The sequence below is a fragment of the Anolis sagrei genome, chromosome 2 (assembly GCF_037176765.1).
Source record: "Anolis sagrei isolate rAnoSag1 chromosome 2, rAnoSag1.mat, whole genome shotgun sequence".
In the NCBI taxonomy this organism is placed as follows: domain Eukaryota; kingdom Metazoa; phylum Chordata; class Lepidosauria; order Squamata; family Dactyloidae; genus Anolis; species Anolis sagrei.
Window position 1 is genome coordinate 202,285,147 of NC_090022.1, and position 19,705 is coordinate 202,304,851.

Here is a 19,705-nt window from a genome sequence, read left to right on the forward strand (position 1 = left end):
TCAATCGTGGGAGTTTCTTTGTTCTTCCACTTTTTAGCTACCGGTAGATATAGATATAGATTTTAAAAAATTATATCCCGATCTTCTCTACCTCTGTAAAGGGACTCAGACCGGCTGACAGCAAGGATTCAATACTAACAGTAAAAATCTAAATTTTAGAATCTAATCTAGATTAGATTCTAATCCCTCCCAACAGATGGCCATCCAGACCTTACCTTATTGCCGCTTCCTGCTTTTTGATCGTTTCTGTGTTGTTTTGCTTTTCTTGTACTCGGCTCTTCCGTTTGGGCACGTGTACGCTCTGCCTCTTGGAATTCTTCCCGTCGATTGGAGTCACAGGGTTGTTTTGGGGTTCAGCCGGTACCACCTTTGCATACTTTCCATACAGTCTATAAACTCGAGTAAGGGCTAGGGCGCAAAGGAGAAAGGAGGACACAGTTATCCAACAGTTAGAGGGAGGAGGACAGAGATGCCTTTGGAGAGGGGATGCTTTAGGTCCATTGCCTTTTCTTGGTAGATTTTTCCACTTTTGACCTTCTTTCTCCTGATAAATTTTTATGCAACTAGATAAAACAGTAACCACTATTTGCAGTGATGCAAACGTTTCTAAACCAGACATGGGCAAACTTTCTAACTTGGTTGTGGCATGGTGGGCCAGATGGGCCAGGAGGGGAGGGGGTTCTCCCCAAGTCCCTTCCCTGCCCTTTCCTCCCCTTCCTCTTATCTTTTGGAGGCAGAAAGTGAAGAAAAAGACAGGAAACATTTGGATCCAAAAAGGGTTTGGATGCAATGGTGGATGGGAGAAAAAAAGTGTATCCATTGGACCCATTATTATTATTATTATTATTATTATTATTATTATTATTATTATTATTATATACTCTGCCTCCATCTCCCCGAAGGGACTTGGGGTGGCTTACAAAGGGGCAAGCCCAGACAGCACAGAGTTAAAAAGTAATGCAATAAAATAAAAACTAAACTAAACTAAATAGAAACATATCACAATAAAACATAGCAGCATGAAAACAGTACCATGGGAGCAATAAAAGTGCTGAGTTCAGAGGGCTCTGAGTTTCTGCAAAAATCCTAGATAGAGCTAAGGGAAAGTGAAAAATTCAACGGCAGGGATGGGAGAGTAACGTCCTTGGGCTTTATAATGTCAGGAGTGAAGAGCAGAGGGCCATGCTAAAGTGCTAGAATTTAGGTATGAAAGGGCCAATTCTTTGGAACTGCCTAATCAAAGGCACAATGGAACACCCATGTTTTTAGGTTCACTACTACTACTACTGAGTAATTGTTGATACCATATTGTTTTTGTTGACCCTACTTTTCCACTTACAGAGCTAGTTTACTGTTTTTCTTTGAAATATGGTAAATGTTCTAAAAAAAATTAACTTACTGATGCCTCAATTAATGTAATGTTATTGGTATCTATTTTTATTTTGAAATTTACCAGTAGCTGCTGCATTTCCCAGCCTTGGCTTAAACTTGAGTCAATAGGTTTTTCCACTTTTTTGTTGTAAAATTAGGTGCCTTGGCTTATATTTGGATCGGATTATACTTGAGTATATACGGTAATATAGCTTTAGAGAAGAAACACAGAAGTGATACAGATTTCAGCTTAAAATTGCGCCCTAAGAAATACAGAGTTTAAAGACCTTTTTGCGACAGAACCAAAGTGTTTCTATTATTTTGTACAGCTCTCATTTCACTTCCCTCTTTTAGATAAAAGTCCAATAAGACAAGAATGTACTGAGGTGTGTGTTTATGTGTCATCATTACATCCCCTCTTCACGTTCCCTTGTCCAAACTAAACATACCCAGTTCTCGAATCCATTCCTCATTTCAATCACCTTCTTCCATTCAAAGTTCACTTCTTCAGGTGTTTTAGATTTCAGTTCCCAGAAGCCACAGCTACTATGGCAAAAAACATACAGCAATGAGAGGCTGATTAATTTCTACAAGCTTTTCCTGCTGAGGTCCAGACAGGATCCAGATGAAGTCCTGAGTGGTGCTTGGGAACCCTGCCCCACTCCTCCCTCTTTTGCATCAAAGACAACCTGAAACCCATTCACAACACTATCTCTTTCCTTCTATCTTTAATAATTCTAAACCAGTCTTGAATCAATCTGTCAACCTTTTGCTTGTGAAACTCGGTGGTTGCTGTCACAGGACGTCCAACTCTTTCTTTGTCACGCAAGTCTGTTGTTGCCACCTCAACATCTTTAAACTTACTCGCCCCACGATGCACAGTACTCACATCAACACAATCACCATAAACAGCTTGCATTCTCTGATGATTCTCTGATGAATCTCCTTTGGGGTGACACCTTCTGCTGTCAAGAATTCAATGACTGCATGTTGCTTAAGTTGCATTGACCGACCGCCTGCGAGGGTTCCAAAATGGAACTGTAGAGGAGAGTCTACTGAACAAGCCAGTACCTGGCACATACCAGTACTGCCATCTGTTGAGGAGTTATGAAGGTGGAGGCATTACTTTTCATTAAACCCTCGTAATTCTAAACCATTCATTTCCCGTACCCCTTTTGTGTTACTGAGGAAAATGAAATGGATCAGTGTAATTCTGTTTCCATGCAGGGAATGTGTCTTTTATCTCCTCTTTTATAGTATGTTCAACTGATAGCCAACGTGGACATTTCTACAAAGCAGCTTCAGGAAATGTGTGACAATATGTTTCTTTTATTTGCGATATTAGTAATAAAAAAACAGAAAGGTAACACTAGACATTGTTTAAAAGTAATTTTATTTCACGGTCAGCACTGGGCTCATCATAACAGCTGAACTCGTAATTGAATCACACACAGAACTAAAATATTCCATAAATGCATTGGCGCTCATATTGTTAAACGCCACACTGATAGAAATTGATGAGATGGGGGAGGGGGAGGCAAAACTTGTACCTAAATATCTCTTTCTGGCAATAAAACCTTTTAGTCTAAATTCCTCAAAATAATCCACCGTTTTCTCTACACTAGTGAAGGGAACCCCTCATTTTCCATTATAGACCAGACAAGAAGCACAACTGTGTTCCTTAGGAAACTATTCCAATAGAAAACCATGTCAATTTCAAAATCTGAACAGAAAAAATATAACCTACCTACCAACTTCTAATATCTGATTTTGATTGGGAATAATTCTTAAAAGGAATTTGGAAATTAGAAAATTACATATATCTATAAGAGACTAACATTTTAACATCCAACAAATGAAACCATTACTATTTCAGATCAATCATGTGTATTCAAAACTTGGGAAGAATAGTTCATAACTGTATTTTGATCAAAAGGTGTTTCCCCTTCATTTTTTTCTTTGTAGGAAAGCAAAAATACACTAGAATTTTTTCCTCTGGGGTGTGCAATTCATTCAATGCTACGCCTAAAATACCAAGTGATATGATTCATACCAGAGGTGAATAACCTGCGATACTCCAGATGTTGCTGGACTATAACTCTCATTAGCCATTTCTAGCAGAGGCAATGGTGAGGAATGATGTGAGTATGGTCCAGCTTGCCCTTTGCTTCAATGTTCTCATTGTAGCTCTATTTTCAGCCCACATTAATTAATCTTTCTCTGTCCATGAAGTGAGTGTTCAAAAAACTAAAGTTTTGATCACTTTTAGCGCAGCTGTTAAAGAGCCCCACTTAGTGGTCTTGTTCCTTTCTTTAGGATTATTATCTGAGAATGAGACTCACCTCGTGTCTCTTGGATTCAGTCTAACAGTTTTCTCTCATTCCCATTAACTAGTAATACAACTGACACAAATCTCGGCCAGCTTTTTAAAAAACACACATTCATTTCCACTTTTATATTCATGCTCAGATTCTCCACCTCTCCAAACCAAAGAGAGCAATAGGTAAATTCTTAATATTATTTCCTGAGTCAAGGGTTTGGAATTTGGTCATACCATGCAATAAAGAGCAATGCTACAAAAAAAAAACCGACTGGCTACTGGATGACAATGCATCTGCAAACTACGTTAAGTCTGTTTCACTGCTTCAGTGTTCTTCACCATCAAAAATAAAGTGTTTCTGATCAACCCAGAGAGGTTCCTGTTATTTTATTTCCTTGAGATAGATAGTTCAGAAATGGAAGAGAAGAAATGGAAAACGCAAAGCGTCTCACACTGAAAATATCTGCTGACAAAGTGATTTGGAGACCAGGAAGTGGAACTATCCAAAACTATTTGTTTCCCTGGCTTGGGTTTCTAAATTTTTTGACATAGCAAAATAGATAATTAGTAAAGAACTGAAAACAACTGTTTTAGTTCCGGGGGGAAATATAGTATATAGCCATACATAGGTATTTTGCCCAGTTGGAACAGGATGGGAGCTTGTGGGACATCAATCTTATCCGCTCCGGAAGCAATTCAAACCTTTTCTTCATAATATAGATGGCTTATCTTCAGATGAACACAAAACTATGGAGTGGTTTCACATTTCTTTTTCAATTCATAGTCTTGTCTCTCTCTCTTTTTAAATTGGTGCCAAATTAATGAGTTTTGGAGAAATAGAAGAGATAGACATAAATTGCTGGGATCCTGTTAGGTGTTAACAATCTTTACACTAGACTTTTAGAAATTTTGGAATTGACATTTATGCTTTTTGCTCCTGTGCAATAATTGAAAATGCTCTCCAAACCCCACCTTAGATGCCAGGCAGCACCACCAATGTCAGGATTTCCAATGCACAGGGAAGCAGAGTGGCAAGTGAAGAAGGATCTACCCTTAAAGGATGCTTAATATTGCTCTTGCGAAAAGGGTATTTCTTTAATCACAGCCCCACTCTCCAGGACCTTGAAAACTCCTTTATGGTGGCACTGCCTAGATTTGAAGGTGGGGTTGTATAGAGCCACATTAAGAGACGTAACCAAAGGACAGTGAATAAAAACATATGCATATGAAAAAATAACATATTTCCAAACTTAACTTTCAACATCTTTCATGTGAAACTGTAATGTAAAATTAATAAGGCTGTCTGTTGTTATTTGTATTGTAAAATGTATACTACTTGTGGGATTAATGTTCTGCTATCCTTCTGACAGGGGCAGGAAGAATTCCTAGTTGTGGGTTGGAAGAATATTCCAAATTAATCACTAAGAGATAAGGTATTGGATTAAATTCAGAAGGCACACAATGTATTAGTTCATTCTCCTCATATTCTTATTTTCTAAATTGTATCTTAAAACCATTTAGTCAGGGATATTCCTTTAGTGGTTATTGAAGTCACCAATGTTAATCATCTATTTACAGTGGAGAGAAGGCAATTTTTGTCAGACACACACAAAACTTGGAATGTTTCCATCACTTTCAGCACTGCTTGAACAAAGATTTGATTTGCAACTTAAAAGAATACGAGTAGTGAGAGAAAGCAATGGAATGAACAAGATGGACAAGACATAATCACAACTGGACTAAGTTATCCACACAGCTAACAGGTTGACCGATTTTTTGCACATACAAAGTGCATTGGTTGTGAACAAGTCCTATGATAGATTTATTGTTCTATAGCAAGCATGTGCAAACTTCACCCCTCCAGGTGTTTTGGACTTCAACTCCCATAATTCCCAAGAGCTGGTAGACTTTCAGGAATCGTGGAAGTTGCTGTCCAAAACACTTTGAGGGCCAAAGTTTGCCCATGCCAGTTCTATAGTGAATGTGGCCTTACAGACACCATATGTTTTCTACAAAAGATAATCATTTTCAGTATCGCTTGAACAAAGATTTGATTTGCGACTCCTACCAAAGGTCTGAATTTTGAAAATCACACTCAAGCCAACCAGCCATTTCCTGTTAATGGGAATAAGTATAACTAAGAAAACAAATAGTAAAAACAAAACACAGTTGAGGCACAGTGGTATTTCAAAGCATTTACCAACTTGAGTAATGTGAAGACAGTCCAGAAAGCTGCATAGGTGTCATCACAACATCAAATACGATGTGAAGAAATCCTTATATTTACAAGTTGTGAGTATGCATGTTGTGTTAGCTAGCCCTCTGAAAACGTCACACATCCTATGGTAATTGCAACCTGGTGTATGAGTGGTACATCTAATGCCAACAGACCGGGATTGTTTATGCCTCATAGTATTTGCTTGCTAATTACTTGGAAGCCTGTCTCCTATTATCCTCCTTTCACTATAATACTCTGTACCTATACAATTATTCGAATAGTACCTCTTTGTTCATGTTCAGAAACGTTTCATTCGGCTTATCATTCCCATGGTGTCAGCATGTTAAATTTCTGAAGAAGCTCTCATGACTGCTCGCTTGCTTGAGAAGGAAGATCACTTTTTCATAAACGGATTGCATGTGAAACAGATTTGGCATTTTGGTTGGTTTGTGTGAGCCAGCCATGCTAGAACTTCCTGCCAGAGAAACTATACAGAGACCCCCCTCCCCTTTTGTCTGGGACGTTTCTTTTTTTTTTTTTGGGGGGGGGGGGAAGGTGCTATCCTTGTTTCCAAAATACGAGTTAACAGGCTGTCTATAAAGAGATTAATCCTAGGCAGTCATTACAAGAAGGAAGGAAGGACGGATGGAAGGATGGAAGGAAGGATAGATAGATACAGTAGAGTCTTGCTTATCCGACATAAATGGGCAGTCAGAACATTGGATAAAAAACAATGTCGGATAATATGGATCTCCTATTGTTATCCATCTGATGAATACTAACAACAGGAACTCAAAGGGTTAAGGCAAGGCAACACCTTGAGGCAATACCTTGGGGCTAGAGTGGCCCAACAGGAAGTGCCCGGATGTGGAAGAGGCATGTGGAAATCACAGGGGGAAGCAAGGAGGACATTTCCACTTTTGATCCTGACTCTTTTCCCCCTTTCCTTCCTCCTCCTCCTCCTCTTGCCTTTTTCACTTATTGGAAATGGAAAGAGAGTTGAAGGGGACATGCTGGAGAAAAAGGAGGGCATCGGACAAGTCTGCTGGATAAGATAGAAGGTCGGATAACCGAAGGTCAGATAAGTGAGACTCTACTGTAGATAAGATTTATATACAATTGGAGGTGTCTGAAGGCACTAACTAGGTAAATCTCTGGACTGGAAAATCACCTTGTCTACTCCACTGGGTAACCAGTTTCTTCCTTGCCTGTGTTATGGATAACCACGATTGTAGTATGAGATACAAAACATAGTGCAATATTTTTAGGCATATTACAGGCTCACAGTTCTAAGGTGGTTTGGATGCATGTAAGGAATCGAAACGTAGTCTCTTCATGCACACTGTACCTGAGGAACAATGCACTTAATAACCACAGTTTACATTAGAAAAACAATCGCAGTAAAGCTTTAAGAGCAGGAAGGCGGATGGAATTGATTTGTATTCTGGGCAAGTCCTCCTCAACCATTCAGGGAGTATGGGAAAAGAATGGCTTCTTCTTCTCTTTCCAAGCAATCCCCATCATTCCAAGGAGGCACCTAGCAGCATTTTTAGGGTTAAGAGCATACAAACTGGTGGGATGCAACGATCTTGTGTCCCCGACTTTCCTGCTTCTTTAAGAACGAATGAGGCAAGTTTTGTCTGTGAAGGCTGGTCTATCCTCAAACTCTTCTTCAGTTAGCAGGAAATTACATTTCATTTTCTTTCAATCCTGGCTCTTCAGTGACACATCCTGGCTGTCATCTCTTTCTGTAAAACAAAAGGCAGAATAAAAAGTCACAAGTCACATACTTTTTATGACACAAATTGGTGCACTCTTCTGCCTTTCTGACTAACAGCTGTAACAACAATGATTTCATACATCTAATCTCTTCACAAAAAGCCCACCTGACATAAGAGACTCAGCTCCTTGTCTCACAGAAGCATGCAATCCCAGCAAGTATGTGTTGTCATAGGCTTTCATGGCTGGAATCACTGGGTTCTTGTGAATTTTCTGAGCTGTATGACCATGTTCCAGAAGCATTCTCTCCTGATGTTTCACCCACATCTATGACAGGCATCCTCAAGAGGTTTTGAGGTCTGTTGGAAACTAGGCAAGTGAGGTCTATATATCTGTGGAATGACCAAGGTGGGAGAAAGAATTCCACAGATATATAAACCTCACTAGTCTTGGCCTATAAAGCCCTATATGACTCCGGATCAGCTTACTTGTCTGAACGTATCTCCCTCTACGTTCTGCCTCGCAGTCTAAGATCTGCTGCGGAGGCCCTGCTCTCGGTCCCACCAGCTTCGCAAACATGGCTGGTGGGGATGAGGGACAGGTCCTTCTCGGTGGTGACCCCCCGCCTGTGGAATTCGCTCCCTAGCTAAATTAGATCGGCATCCTCTCTCCTTTCATTCAGAAGAAATCTGAAGACGTGGTTGTGGAACCAGGCTTTTGGCTAATGGATATAACGGCACCTGAACATTGAATTGGACCACACGATTGTTATAATGGAAATGGCTTTATGACTGTATAACTAATGCTGTTTTAATTTATTGTATTGTATGATTTTATCTTGCTTTCACAGTTGTAATTATTGCGGCATCAAATCATTGCCATTGTTAGCCACTCTGAGTCCCCCTGCAGGGGTGAGAAGAGCGGGATAGAAATGTTGTAAATAAATAGTCAAGTTTCCAAAGACATCAAACAGACAAGAGGTCTTTCTCCCACCCTAGAAATTCCACAGATATATCAACCACCCTTGCCTAGAACCCACAACCTTTGAGGATGCCTACCATAGATGTGGGCGAAATGTAAAGAGAGAATGCTTCTGGAACATGGCCATACAGCCTGGAAAACTCACAGCAACCCAACGGCAAGTATTATTGCAATTCCAGGCTGACTAAAAGTTATAATGCAGTGGTTCTCAATCTGTAGGTCCCCAGATGTTTTGGCCTTCAATTCCCCGAAATCCCAACAGCTGGTAAACTGGCTGGGATTTCTGGGAATTGTAGACCAAAACTCCTGGGGATCTACAGGTTGAGAACCACTCTTATAACGGGGAACGGAATGACACAAATCAAGAATTAATAAAATCTCATCCTCCCAACATTATTTTGGCCATCCCAACAAAACATCAGCTTGTGATCAATTTATATTTTGACCGACAACCACTGAGTGGCGCCAAACCTACAGCTATTGCTAGGAGGCTGAGAGAGAAAATCCAATTGCCCTCCCTGGTACTGCACATAAACAACAATTACAACTTGCTATTTCGACCAAGGAGCAGAAGTTGGTTATTAAACTCTTATTTGGTTTAAACCTGCAGCATATACAACTGGAATGAAGATGTGAGATTTAAATAAGCCTGAACTCTGAAACATTTGTTTGCAGATCATAAATTGTGCCCTTTTTAGGATGCATATGTTGTTCATGAATGTGCAACATTTCCTCAAGTTGATCCCTCCCTATGCACCTAATGGAAATATACTGTATATACTCATGTATAAGCCTAGAATTTTAAATGTTTGATCCCAAAATGTGGGTCAATTTACCCATGGATCAATTTAAGTAGTGTACCTTAACTCTCATGAAAAAAGGAATCAACACTACTCTCTTGCCACTTCTTTGAGGGGATGCATCAAAGAGCCTCTACTGCCACCATTTACCCACCCTGACATCCAAAAAGGCTAGACACAGCAGAGAGGATAGAGTGGTTCGGTGCTTCTTTTAGCTTCTCCAGGACAGTCTAAGCCACTCATGTCAAAAACAAGGCCCGCAGGCCGAATCCCGTCCACTCATATGTATTCTCTATAGGTCTACTCTGTCGTTGATAATACTTGTACATTGAATTGATTCACGTGAAGAACTTTCTACATTGGAAAATGGGCTATTCTATGTTTTCTGTACTTTCACAAACTACCACTTGAAGAAGCCTCTACATAGTCAAAACTGGTCATTTGTTAAAAACATTGGATTTGTTTAAAAACTTTGGATTTAAAAAGGACTTACAAACTTGGACTTATAGGAATGGATTTACAATATGTGATTTATATAGTCCCCCATGTGGAACATGAACTTTGGATGTTATTTAACTCATAAACTTTGATTATAAGAGAAATGCCTTCTATGAGTATGTTTGTTTGTAATACATTGAATATATTGGGTTGTTGTAGCCTTCGACAATACATTGATAATAGTCTTTTGGATTCTGCTTTAGAAATCTGTCTTTCCCATGTAAGGAAGATTTTGCTTAAGAGACTTGTATTTTGAATCATTATTAAGTATACTTTGAACCTCTACAAGCCATGTCTGTACATTGAATGTTCTATGACTATAGCATATACATGAGAAACATTCTTACGGTTTATATTATTGGATTATATTTTTGTTTATAGTGGCCTCTTGTCCTTGTACTTCGCTGAATCCTTTCTCTGTATCAAATCCCATCCACCACATCATTTTACCTGGCCTACAAGGCTTCCAGTGCTAGGACAATATAGTTACATTTATACTGCCTTACAATAAGAAATGGCCCTTTGAAGGCAACCATAAGGCTGATGTGGCCCTTGGTAAAAATGAATTTGACACCCCTTGTGTAAGCTCTCAGTTTTCAGTACTGAGAGAACAGGATGGTTCCTTTTTACCTAAGAGTTAATACTGTGTTTTAATAACAAAAAGGAACTATTTTTTCCTAATAGAGTGGTAAAAGGCCCTTTTGAATACCTGGGTGAGAAACGGCAGTGACGGTCAAGATCAGCTGGCCCTGAGACGGCACTGGTGCACCCCCTCTCCACAGAAACCCCATTGACACATCCACGGATCATATCAAAATCCAAAATTGTGGCCTCAAAAGCTGTCCTGGATTTCTCCACAAGCAAATGTGGTAAACAAGGAACAGTATTGCACTCCCACACAGTATTTTAAAAGTTCTTGATCCTATCTCCATATCACTAAAAGACAATAATAGACTGATGCCTCATCCCCAGAATTTGTGATCAACAGCCTAACCAGTTGACACCATCCCTCACTAGAAAAACAGACCAAAACACAATTGCAAAATGTTTGGTTTTCTCCTCCCTCCTTCCCTATCTTCCTTGTGTTTCATCTTATTTTGAGTATAAACCTAAAGGCATGGAATGTCTCTATTAGCTAAATTTACCTAACAGGAAGTAAGTCCCATTGAAATTAGTGGCTCTTTCTTCTGAGCACACCTAGATAAGATTTGTGCTCTTATTTTTGTCATCCTAAGTGGGTGGCAAATAGCAGGTTTCAATCCTCATTTTAAGTAAGGGAGAACTGGCAAGGAAGGTTGTAGAAGATTGCTTTTCTCTTTCCTTCATCCACTTCTCAACTATTATCAAGTGGGGATTGCAAGACATATTTGTGATCAAATGGATTATAGAATCATAGATTCATACAACTGGAAGTGATCCATAACTATTATTATACCCTGCTTTATCTCCCCCAAAGGGGACTCAAACTGACTCAAACATCCAAACGATAAGATTTTGTAGGTTTGTGAATGTTTGCAATTTCATAACAGATACCCATTTCCCCCTTCTCCTTAATACCATTCAACGCCCATAAAGGTCAGAAACAAAGACACCAGTGTCTTGACCACAAACAGAAAGTTGTTTACTTAAAAGAAAAACAAGCACATTGACTCATCATATTTTCCTTCTCTCTCAATGTATCTGTGCTCTCCAGTTGCCTGTTGACTTATGGTGACCCCATCCATTTCAGAGGATTTTCTGAATATTCAAAGGGGGGTTTGTCGGTTTCTTCCTCCGAAATAGAGCCTAGAGCACCTGGTATTTGTTAGTGGTCTTCCTTTCAAGTGCTAACCAGGGATGACCCTGCTTAGTTTCCAAGATCAGACATATTCATAGGAATTTTCATGTTCTAGTGCTCCAGAATGACTATTCCAATATTCAACATCCTGTTCCTGGAAGAAAGCAGTGGACCTATAACATATTTCAGAACACTGAGGCAGTCCATGCAGTGTTCCAACATCCAGGTAGATTTAACAGTGGCCCTAATGAACTCTCACGCTAAAAATGATGAACGCTAACCTTTTGCCGTCCAGATACTTTGGCCTACAACTTCATTCAGTTCCACCAACTCAAACCAGTGGTAAGAGATTGCAGAAGTTATAGTCCAAGATCTGGAAGAGTAGACGTTACCCATCTACTTGAGATGCCTCATAGAATCATAGAGTTGGAAGAGACCTCGTGGGCCATCCAGTCCAACCCTCTGCCAAGAAGCAGGACAATTGCGTTCAAAGCACCCCCAACAGATGGTCATCTAGCCTCAAGAGAACATATTAATCAAATATGTAAATAAAATTTCAAAAGTCTAAATCACATATGTGAAAGGCCAACTGTAAATTCACACTACTGTAGTTGACTGAATTTAGTTAATGTGATTATGTAAATTATATGTCCCATTTGAAGGTCTTAAAAGAAATATGGGAGATAACCTCCTCCAACTATAAAACAGAATATATAAGTAACACAGCAAGTTAAGATAGGTAACTGATATACTCAATGTCTGCTGTGACTAGCAATGCTTTCTACAGGCTGAAGCAAAGTCCATCCTAGGTCTCTTAAGTGGAGGTCCTGGGAATTCATGCCTAGAGGCCTCTCAGATGCCAAGTATGGTCTCCAGGAGCAAAGGCTGGGTGGTCAATCAGTTCTGACCTTTAGTTCAAACTTATACAATACTATGAGCCTTATTCCCAAAATAGATCTGATATCTTGGATAATATCTTTAAAGCAGTGCTTCCCAACCTTTTTTTTTTTTACCAGGGACCACTTTGACTAGGAGCTACTCTCGAACATTAGTAACAAAAGGGTTACAAATCAGTTTTTGGTCAACTTCAGATTTGGTTTGGTTATTTGGGGTGCTGATTCAGAAAATTGCATTGGATAGACCATATCAGTTCTAGTTTCTGATACAGAACATACGACATCTGCTCGTCCACAGAAAACCACTGGGAACCATTGCTTTAAAGTTTAGAATAAGATCCATAACCCATTCACTATCACACTGACAGGGGAGCCTCCAGCTACCACTGGATTCAAAATCCTGGGTTTCTTGGAAAACTGAAAATTCCCAATAGTGTTATATAATATGATTCCTGGGACTCATCCACACTACACAATTACTGCAGTATTATCTCATAGGTACAATTCATGGTACATTTTATGGAATTCTGGGCTTTGCATTCTGAATCTGGCTAATACTCAGTGACCCAACCTCAAATGAGAATCCCAGGATTCCATAGGACTAAACTGTGATAATTAAAGATGGATTAATAATGCTATAATTCTGTAGTGTGGATGCCCCCGCCCCAGTTTTATTCACTCTTTGCAGTGCCTCAGACACGAGAAGTCCTCTTTTCAAGAGTTTCAATGTCCACATACTATTCAAGGTAAAGCCTGGGAATAATTTTGGTTTTTAATGTCATTTTCTCAAAAAGTTAAATGGATGATCTGTTTAACAGATTAAGCCAGGGCTGGCTTTCTAATTTTAGAAAGAATATGCTTTCTTGTCCTGATGAGTTTGCACCATCAGAAGCTATCCTTAGCTATTATATATTTTATGAGAGAATGCAATATTTTCCAGAAGCCTCAAAAGACTTTCCAAATAAGAAACTAAAATGCTGTTGTTGTGTTCCTTTTGATTTCTATTAGAGCTTGATTCTTCTCGGCACACACTTTTAGCAGCTTGCAAATACTGTTGCTGAAGAAAGAGCAGGAAGAGCAAAAGTTCACTTCTTTAAATATTCTTTGCCAAGGCACACAGTTTTCTGTTTATAGTGGAAAAAGCTGAACTGTTTATTTTTAAAGGAGAGCAATAAACAAGGTGGATAACCCAAACATTTGGAACTTGATGCCCAGATCGACACTGATACTTACCAAAGGCTCTAGTTCCTTGCGATCTATGAGGTTGAGCTCTGTTACAAAATAATAAAAGTGCTTGTAACAGGTGTTGACGTGGGCTTCGGCCCCCATGATGATGATGCGGTCAAAGTGGTGAATGTAGACATGGACAAACACTCTAAAGAGCCTGCACAGGATCTTTTTGCAGATCTGGAGGAAGTTCTTTGGGAACGGTACACCTGCGAAGATAGAAAGGACAGTTTCAGTTTCCATTCCATGTAACCATTGTCCTAGTTCTTAGGGTGTCCATATAATAGGATATCTGGCTATCAGAGATGCAGTCTTTCCATTGGTGGTCTCCAGTTCCTTAAATGGCTTTGCTTCAAGCCTGCATTAACTATTTCACCTTTAGCATCAAGTGTATACACTACAACAGTACAACATCCTTATCCAGTGATTCAATATCCATGGTTTACACACTGACAAGACAGTGTGTAATGGCATTTATTTAATATTTATTTATTTACTGTATTTATAGACCGCCTTTCTCAGCCTGTAGGCTACTCAAGGTGGTTAACAGGGCAAAATTCAATACTTACAATGTCATAAATACAATTAAAACATAACATATAATAAAAATATATAGGTATATGTATAAAGGCTTTCCCATCTTCGGCATCTTGGAAGCTTGTGCTCCGTTCCGGCCATTGGGGGGGGGGGGGAGGTGCTGGTGCTGTCACTCCATCTTCCCTGCCAAAGAGCTTTGTTCGTAAACTTCCTCCTTGGTCAAATCGCCGACATTTTTCTGGCATTTCCTTATGGGTGCCTTAAATACTTCCCCGCTTTAAAGCGGTACCTATTTATCTACTCACATTTGCTTTCGAACTGCTAGGTAGGCAGAAGCTGAGCTAAAGGCCAGGAACTCACCCTGCCCCGGGCTTCGAACTGTCAACCTCCTGACTGGCAAGATTTACTGAAGCTGGCAGTTAACCTGCTGTGGTTTCAACATAGACACACTCAAAAAAAAAATAAAATTCTGCCGATCTCTCTAGTGTTTCCAATGTGGGCCTGTGGTATGCTTCCAGTCCCAAACAAAATGTTTAGTCAAATGCCATTCCCTACATGAAACTTCCCCACCAATTAGTATCCTGCTCAGATTCTTAAAAGCAAAGTATGATATTCAAATATCATTCCAAAATAGTTATCGAATACTTTAAATAATAACAACAATAACAACAACTTTATTTGTATTCCGCCCTATCTCCCTAACAGAAGGCAAATGTTCAATGCCTATACAATAAGAAAAACAAATACAAGTACATTAACAGACTGCCCAAATCCCCCAAAAGTGAATATATAGATCCAAATTGTGGAGTTTGTTTCCAAAAAAAGTACCAAATTCATCTGATTTATTTTTTTTATTTTTTTTGCAGGAATTGGGGGGAAAGGAGGCTCATCCTTTTGCTATGAAATGCAATTTCTCAAGCTCTGTGCCAAAGAGATTCGATACACTTTGATAAATTTTGATCTGTGCATAACACTTTTTTCAATATTTTTTGATTTGGTACCTTTTGGAAATAAACTCTACAATTATACTGAACCACAATTTTCACTTTTCAAGCACACAGGAAAAGACAATACGAGATGAAGATTCTTTCCTAACATAATCCAGCTATGAAGCTTTAATTAGATTTGCCATTTGCCAACTATCTTTTTTGAAACATTTTTCCCCAATGGCAATTGCACCTGTGAATGAGAATACGATAAATAAATATGGAAATGTAGTTGTCTGTAAAATCGAGGATGCTGCTGCTAGGTTTTCCATAAGATACTTTCAGTGCATGAAGGAAGAGCTCCCGGTGGCACAATGTGCCGGCAGGACTGCTGACTGAAAGGTCAGTGGTTCGAATCTGTGGAGTGGGGTTAGCTCCTGTCTGTGAGCTCTAGCTTCTCGTGCTAGAGTTCACAGATGGAACATAAGAGAAACCTCCCATAGGATGGTAAAACATCTGGGCGTCCCATGGGAAACATCTTTGCAGATGGCCAATTCTCTCACACCAGAAGCGACTTGCAGTTTTTCAAGTCGCTCCTGACACCAAAAAAAAAACAAAAAAAGAGCACGAAGCTCCTTACCTCAAGCAAGATCACTGACTTATTGATTTGTCTATATCAACCCCCCATCGGGTGCTGTCTTGTCACTGGTGGGGGGCTTAACTGCTTCTATGATGTTGACAGCTGTGCTGGCGGTAGTGTAAACTACCATCAGGTTCAACCAAGCCAAAGTGGTCTCAACTGAGAAGTAGAACTAAGTGCACCCAACCCATTTAAATATGGTGAAACAAATTCTAAAGAAGTCTATACTGGCTCAGTCGTTGCCCAGGATAATAAGGACCACTGTGAGTGCTTCTCCTGGGCACCCATTGACAAGTGGGCTACAGGAACCAGGACACACTGCTGTGCAACCAGGGCATGGGCCTGTAGGACAACTGGAAGCGAAACAACTACAGATTACTATTATTATTATTATTATTATTATTATTATTATTATTATTATTATTCCGTGTCAGGAGCAACTTGAGAAACTGCAAGTCGTTTCTGTTGTGAGAAAATTGGCCATCTGCAAGGACATTGCCCAGGGCACATATGTTTTGATGGTTTACCATTCTTATGGGCGCAATGGGTAAACCTGTATTATTATTGATCTACACTTAATATGAGATTTTCAGGATCTAAAATTTTCTCAACAGTTTCCCAAGACCTTTAATAGGGGATATCAGGGACTAAATGCAACAGTTTGGCTGCAAAGCATGGCAATAAGCTCTGAAATAAGGCACATATAGAAAGCCAATAGTGCTATCAGCTACAACCTCTAAATATGAAAAGGCTACCAATATACACAAAAGCACCAAACAAGTTATTTTTAATTATTAATAATTCTATCCTACCGTTTCCATTGGCACACTGAAAGTACACAACCATATTTCTAAGGAATTCTGAAATGGCCAATAAAAGTTAATTCTTTTCCTGTGCTCCATAAATTACCCCAAGGGTAGAAAAGGCACAGAGATCTCTAAAAGCAATAAAACAGAATTGCTACTACAATAGTTAAGAGGCACCTCATACTAAAATGCATTATCACCAAGCCCTACTGTACCATCTGGAATCAACTCCCCTGATGCTTCTTCTGTATATTATGTCAATGAAAAAAGCCCTGCCATGAAGGATAGCAGACAGCACTTAAATATAAATGATTTGCACAAGTGTCACAATGTAATACCGCAGTGAGCAATTACAAGATAAAGAGCCTAGGGAAGAAGGGCACTCAAATACATCTTTCATGCGCCTAGATACCTTTAGTTTTTAAACTCCAAGTACCATTTTGGGAACTGCAAAACACAAAAGCGCCTTAATAAGATAGCAACGGTGACGAGGATATGAGAGAACAAAATGGTGGCTGAGAAGAAAGATACTCAGATTATGGATGTGGGAATCCCAGGGGAAATAAACATTGAAGATGGAGCATGGAAAAGTTTATGAACTCTCAAAACCCATACACAGAGATTCAGCAATTTAAGATTCAACAAACTGAGATTTAGGATGGAAAGGGGAATTGGCTATTGTTCGCCGGTCAAAGACATCCTGGGAGTAATTCCAAAGTGAATGAATGAACCTGCTACAAACAAGATCACAGCAGTGCCATTATTAAAAGTGACACCACTTGAAAGAAACATTATCTGACAATACTTCCCTGATTCCTAGTTTCTTGGAAAGGATCTGAGTATTTGATGGTCGAAAACTAGTCATATCATCTGACTTATTGAAATGACATTTGGAACAAAACAACGATACCAACATATTTTTTACAACATAGATAAATCTGTCAGAGTAAAAGTAAAAGCAATAAATATCAGATATAGACCGAAAAACTTGCACCCAGTATAATAGCTGCTGAAAAACTCTACTCAAAATCGATCCAGAGATGCAGGATATGTCTATGTCAGTGGTTCTTAAGCTGTGGGCTGCGGAACACCAGTGCGCCATGAGGACTATAATCTGGTACACGAGCCTCCTTCCTCTTTATTTTATTTTATTTATTTCCGCTCCTTTCGCATCACCTGCCGCTCCTTCCCTGTTGCTGACCATGGCATATGTTCTGTATCAGAAACTACAGCTGATATGGTCTAGGCGATGCAATTTTCTGAATCAGCACCCCAAACTGAATCTAAAGTTGACCAAAAACTGATTCATAACCATTTGGCACTAATGTTGGAGAGTGGAACCTGGTCAAGTAGTCCCTGGTCAAGTAGTCCCTGGTCAAAAAAAGGTTGGGAACCACTAGTCTACATGGACACAAAAACCTAGACCACCTTGAATTAAATCCTGGCTATTCTCATGATGTTCCTGTACTTTCAGCGAGTATCACAATTTATCTTAGGTTAAACCGGCTTTGCTCTTCATTAGACTAAACTCCAGAGTATCCAACAGTTTTGGTGCAGTATGGACCACTATATCTGGCCTTCTCCACTGTCTACACAGGACACAACTGTTATCACCCCTTCTCTGCACTCATCCCCACAGGGGGGAAAAAGGATGAATTATGCCCATGTTGTCACTGGAAACTGGCCACAGAGTTTGACATGAGCTCCAGGTCATTGTGGGTGCTGAAGTCTAACATCAAATTAGGGGGTCCATGCTACCAGGAAAAAGGAGGGGAACAAACAATGGCCAGGAGCTCACACAGAGCTCCGTGGCCAGATGGGAGTGGCAGCATCAATAAAGAAGGTGAGTGACATTCCAGCAGAGTTGATGTGGTTTCAGCCCAGCTGGACCACATGGATCCCAACCTGACACTGTCGTGCAATTGGCAGAGTGTCTGTGGCTGTCTGTGGGGCTAGTCCGGAGCATTTCTGCTGCAAACTGGCCATGGATTTACCAATCAATGTGGACACACCTTCATTAGTCTATCCTGGGCAACTGATCCATCATGATCTACTTTACAAGCAAAGAATATACAACATCACAGAACATAATCAGTCAGTTTTCATTTCAACCTTCTGAGAGATTTATCTAGTGGGAAGAGTTGTGATAGTATGAAAATACACTAACGTATAACCATAGAAAGAAAGAAATTTATTGATTAGTCCTTAGGCCATATCACAATGACAAACCAAACAAAAAGGCTTGATAAAACATGATTACATTCTATATAGGGTTCTGTCTGAGTCTCCCTTGTGGGGAGAAGGGTGGGATAGAAATATACGAAATAAATACAGTAAGTTAAACAAAACACCCACAACACTACAGTAAAGAAATATAATAAAACTGAATATATACATGTCTCCATATCCCCCCTACAAAAGTTATGAATAACTTTCATAAGTTATGAATAACTTTCAGGGAGCAAGCTTGTTTTCTGCTTCCTTGGAGACTAGGAAGCAGAACAATGGCTTCAAATTACAAGAAAGGAGATTCCATCTGACCATAAGGAAGAACTTCCTGACTGTGAGAGCTGTTCAGCAGTGGAACTCTCTGCCCCAGAGTGTGGTGGAGGCTCTTTCTTTGGAAACTTTTAAACAGAGGTTGGATGGCCATCTGTCAGAGGTGATTTGATTGCGATATTCCTGCTTCTAGGCAGGGGGTTGGAAGAGACCATGAGGTCTCTTCCAACTCTATGATTCCATGAATAAGGTCAAATGCACAAGCTAGGAGAGGCTCCACATTGATTTAATAGAGAACAAACTAATTTTACATTTTAAACTCAGTTTGCTTCAATTGAAATAAGCTGAGGACAAAGAGGGAAAGCAGGAGAGAAGTTGGGACATTTTAAAAGCAGCTGGAAAGGTGGGATCCCACAGTTTAATCAGGACTATCCCTGCCAAATGTGGAGAATGTAAAGTTATGGGGGATCAATGACATGAACTGCTCACT

The 19,705-nt window shown here is 39.7% G+C and overlaps 1 protein-coding gene across 1 annotated transcript in view; it reads right to left on the reverse strand.

Annotated features, from left to right (window-relative positions):
• Positions 1 to 2,747: 2,747 nt before the first annotated feature.
• Positions 2,748 to 19,705, reverse strand: part of MOB3B (MOB kinase activator 3B) — a 120,489-nt gene continuing 103,531 nt past the window's right edge. The window contains exons 3-4 of the mRNA XM_060762537.2: positions 13,814 to 14,016; positions 2,748 to 7,657 (exon numbers count right to left, since the gene is read on the reverse strand). Of these exons, the coding sequence (XP_060618520.1) occupies positions 7,628 to 7,657; positions 13,814 to 14,016 (233 nt within the window). The 3' untranslated portion in view covers positions 2,748 to 7,627. The remainder of the gene's footprint in view (positions 7,658 to 13,813; positions 14,017 to 19,705) is intronic.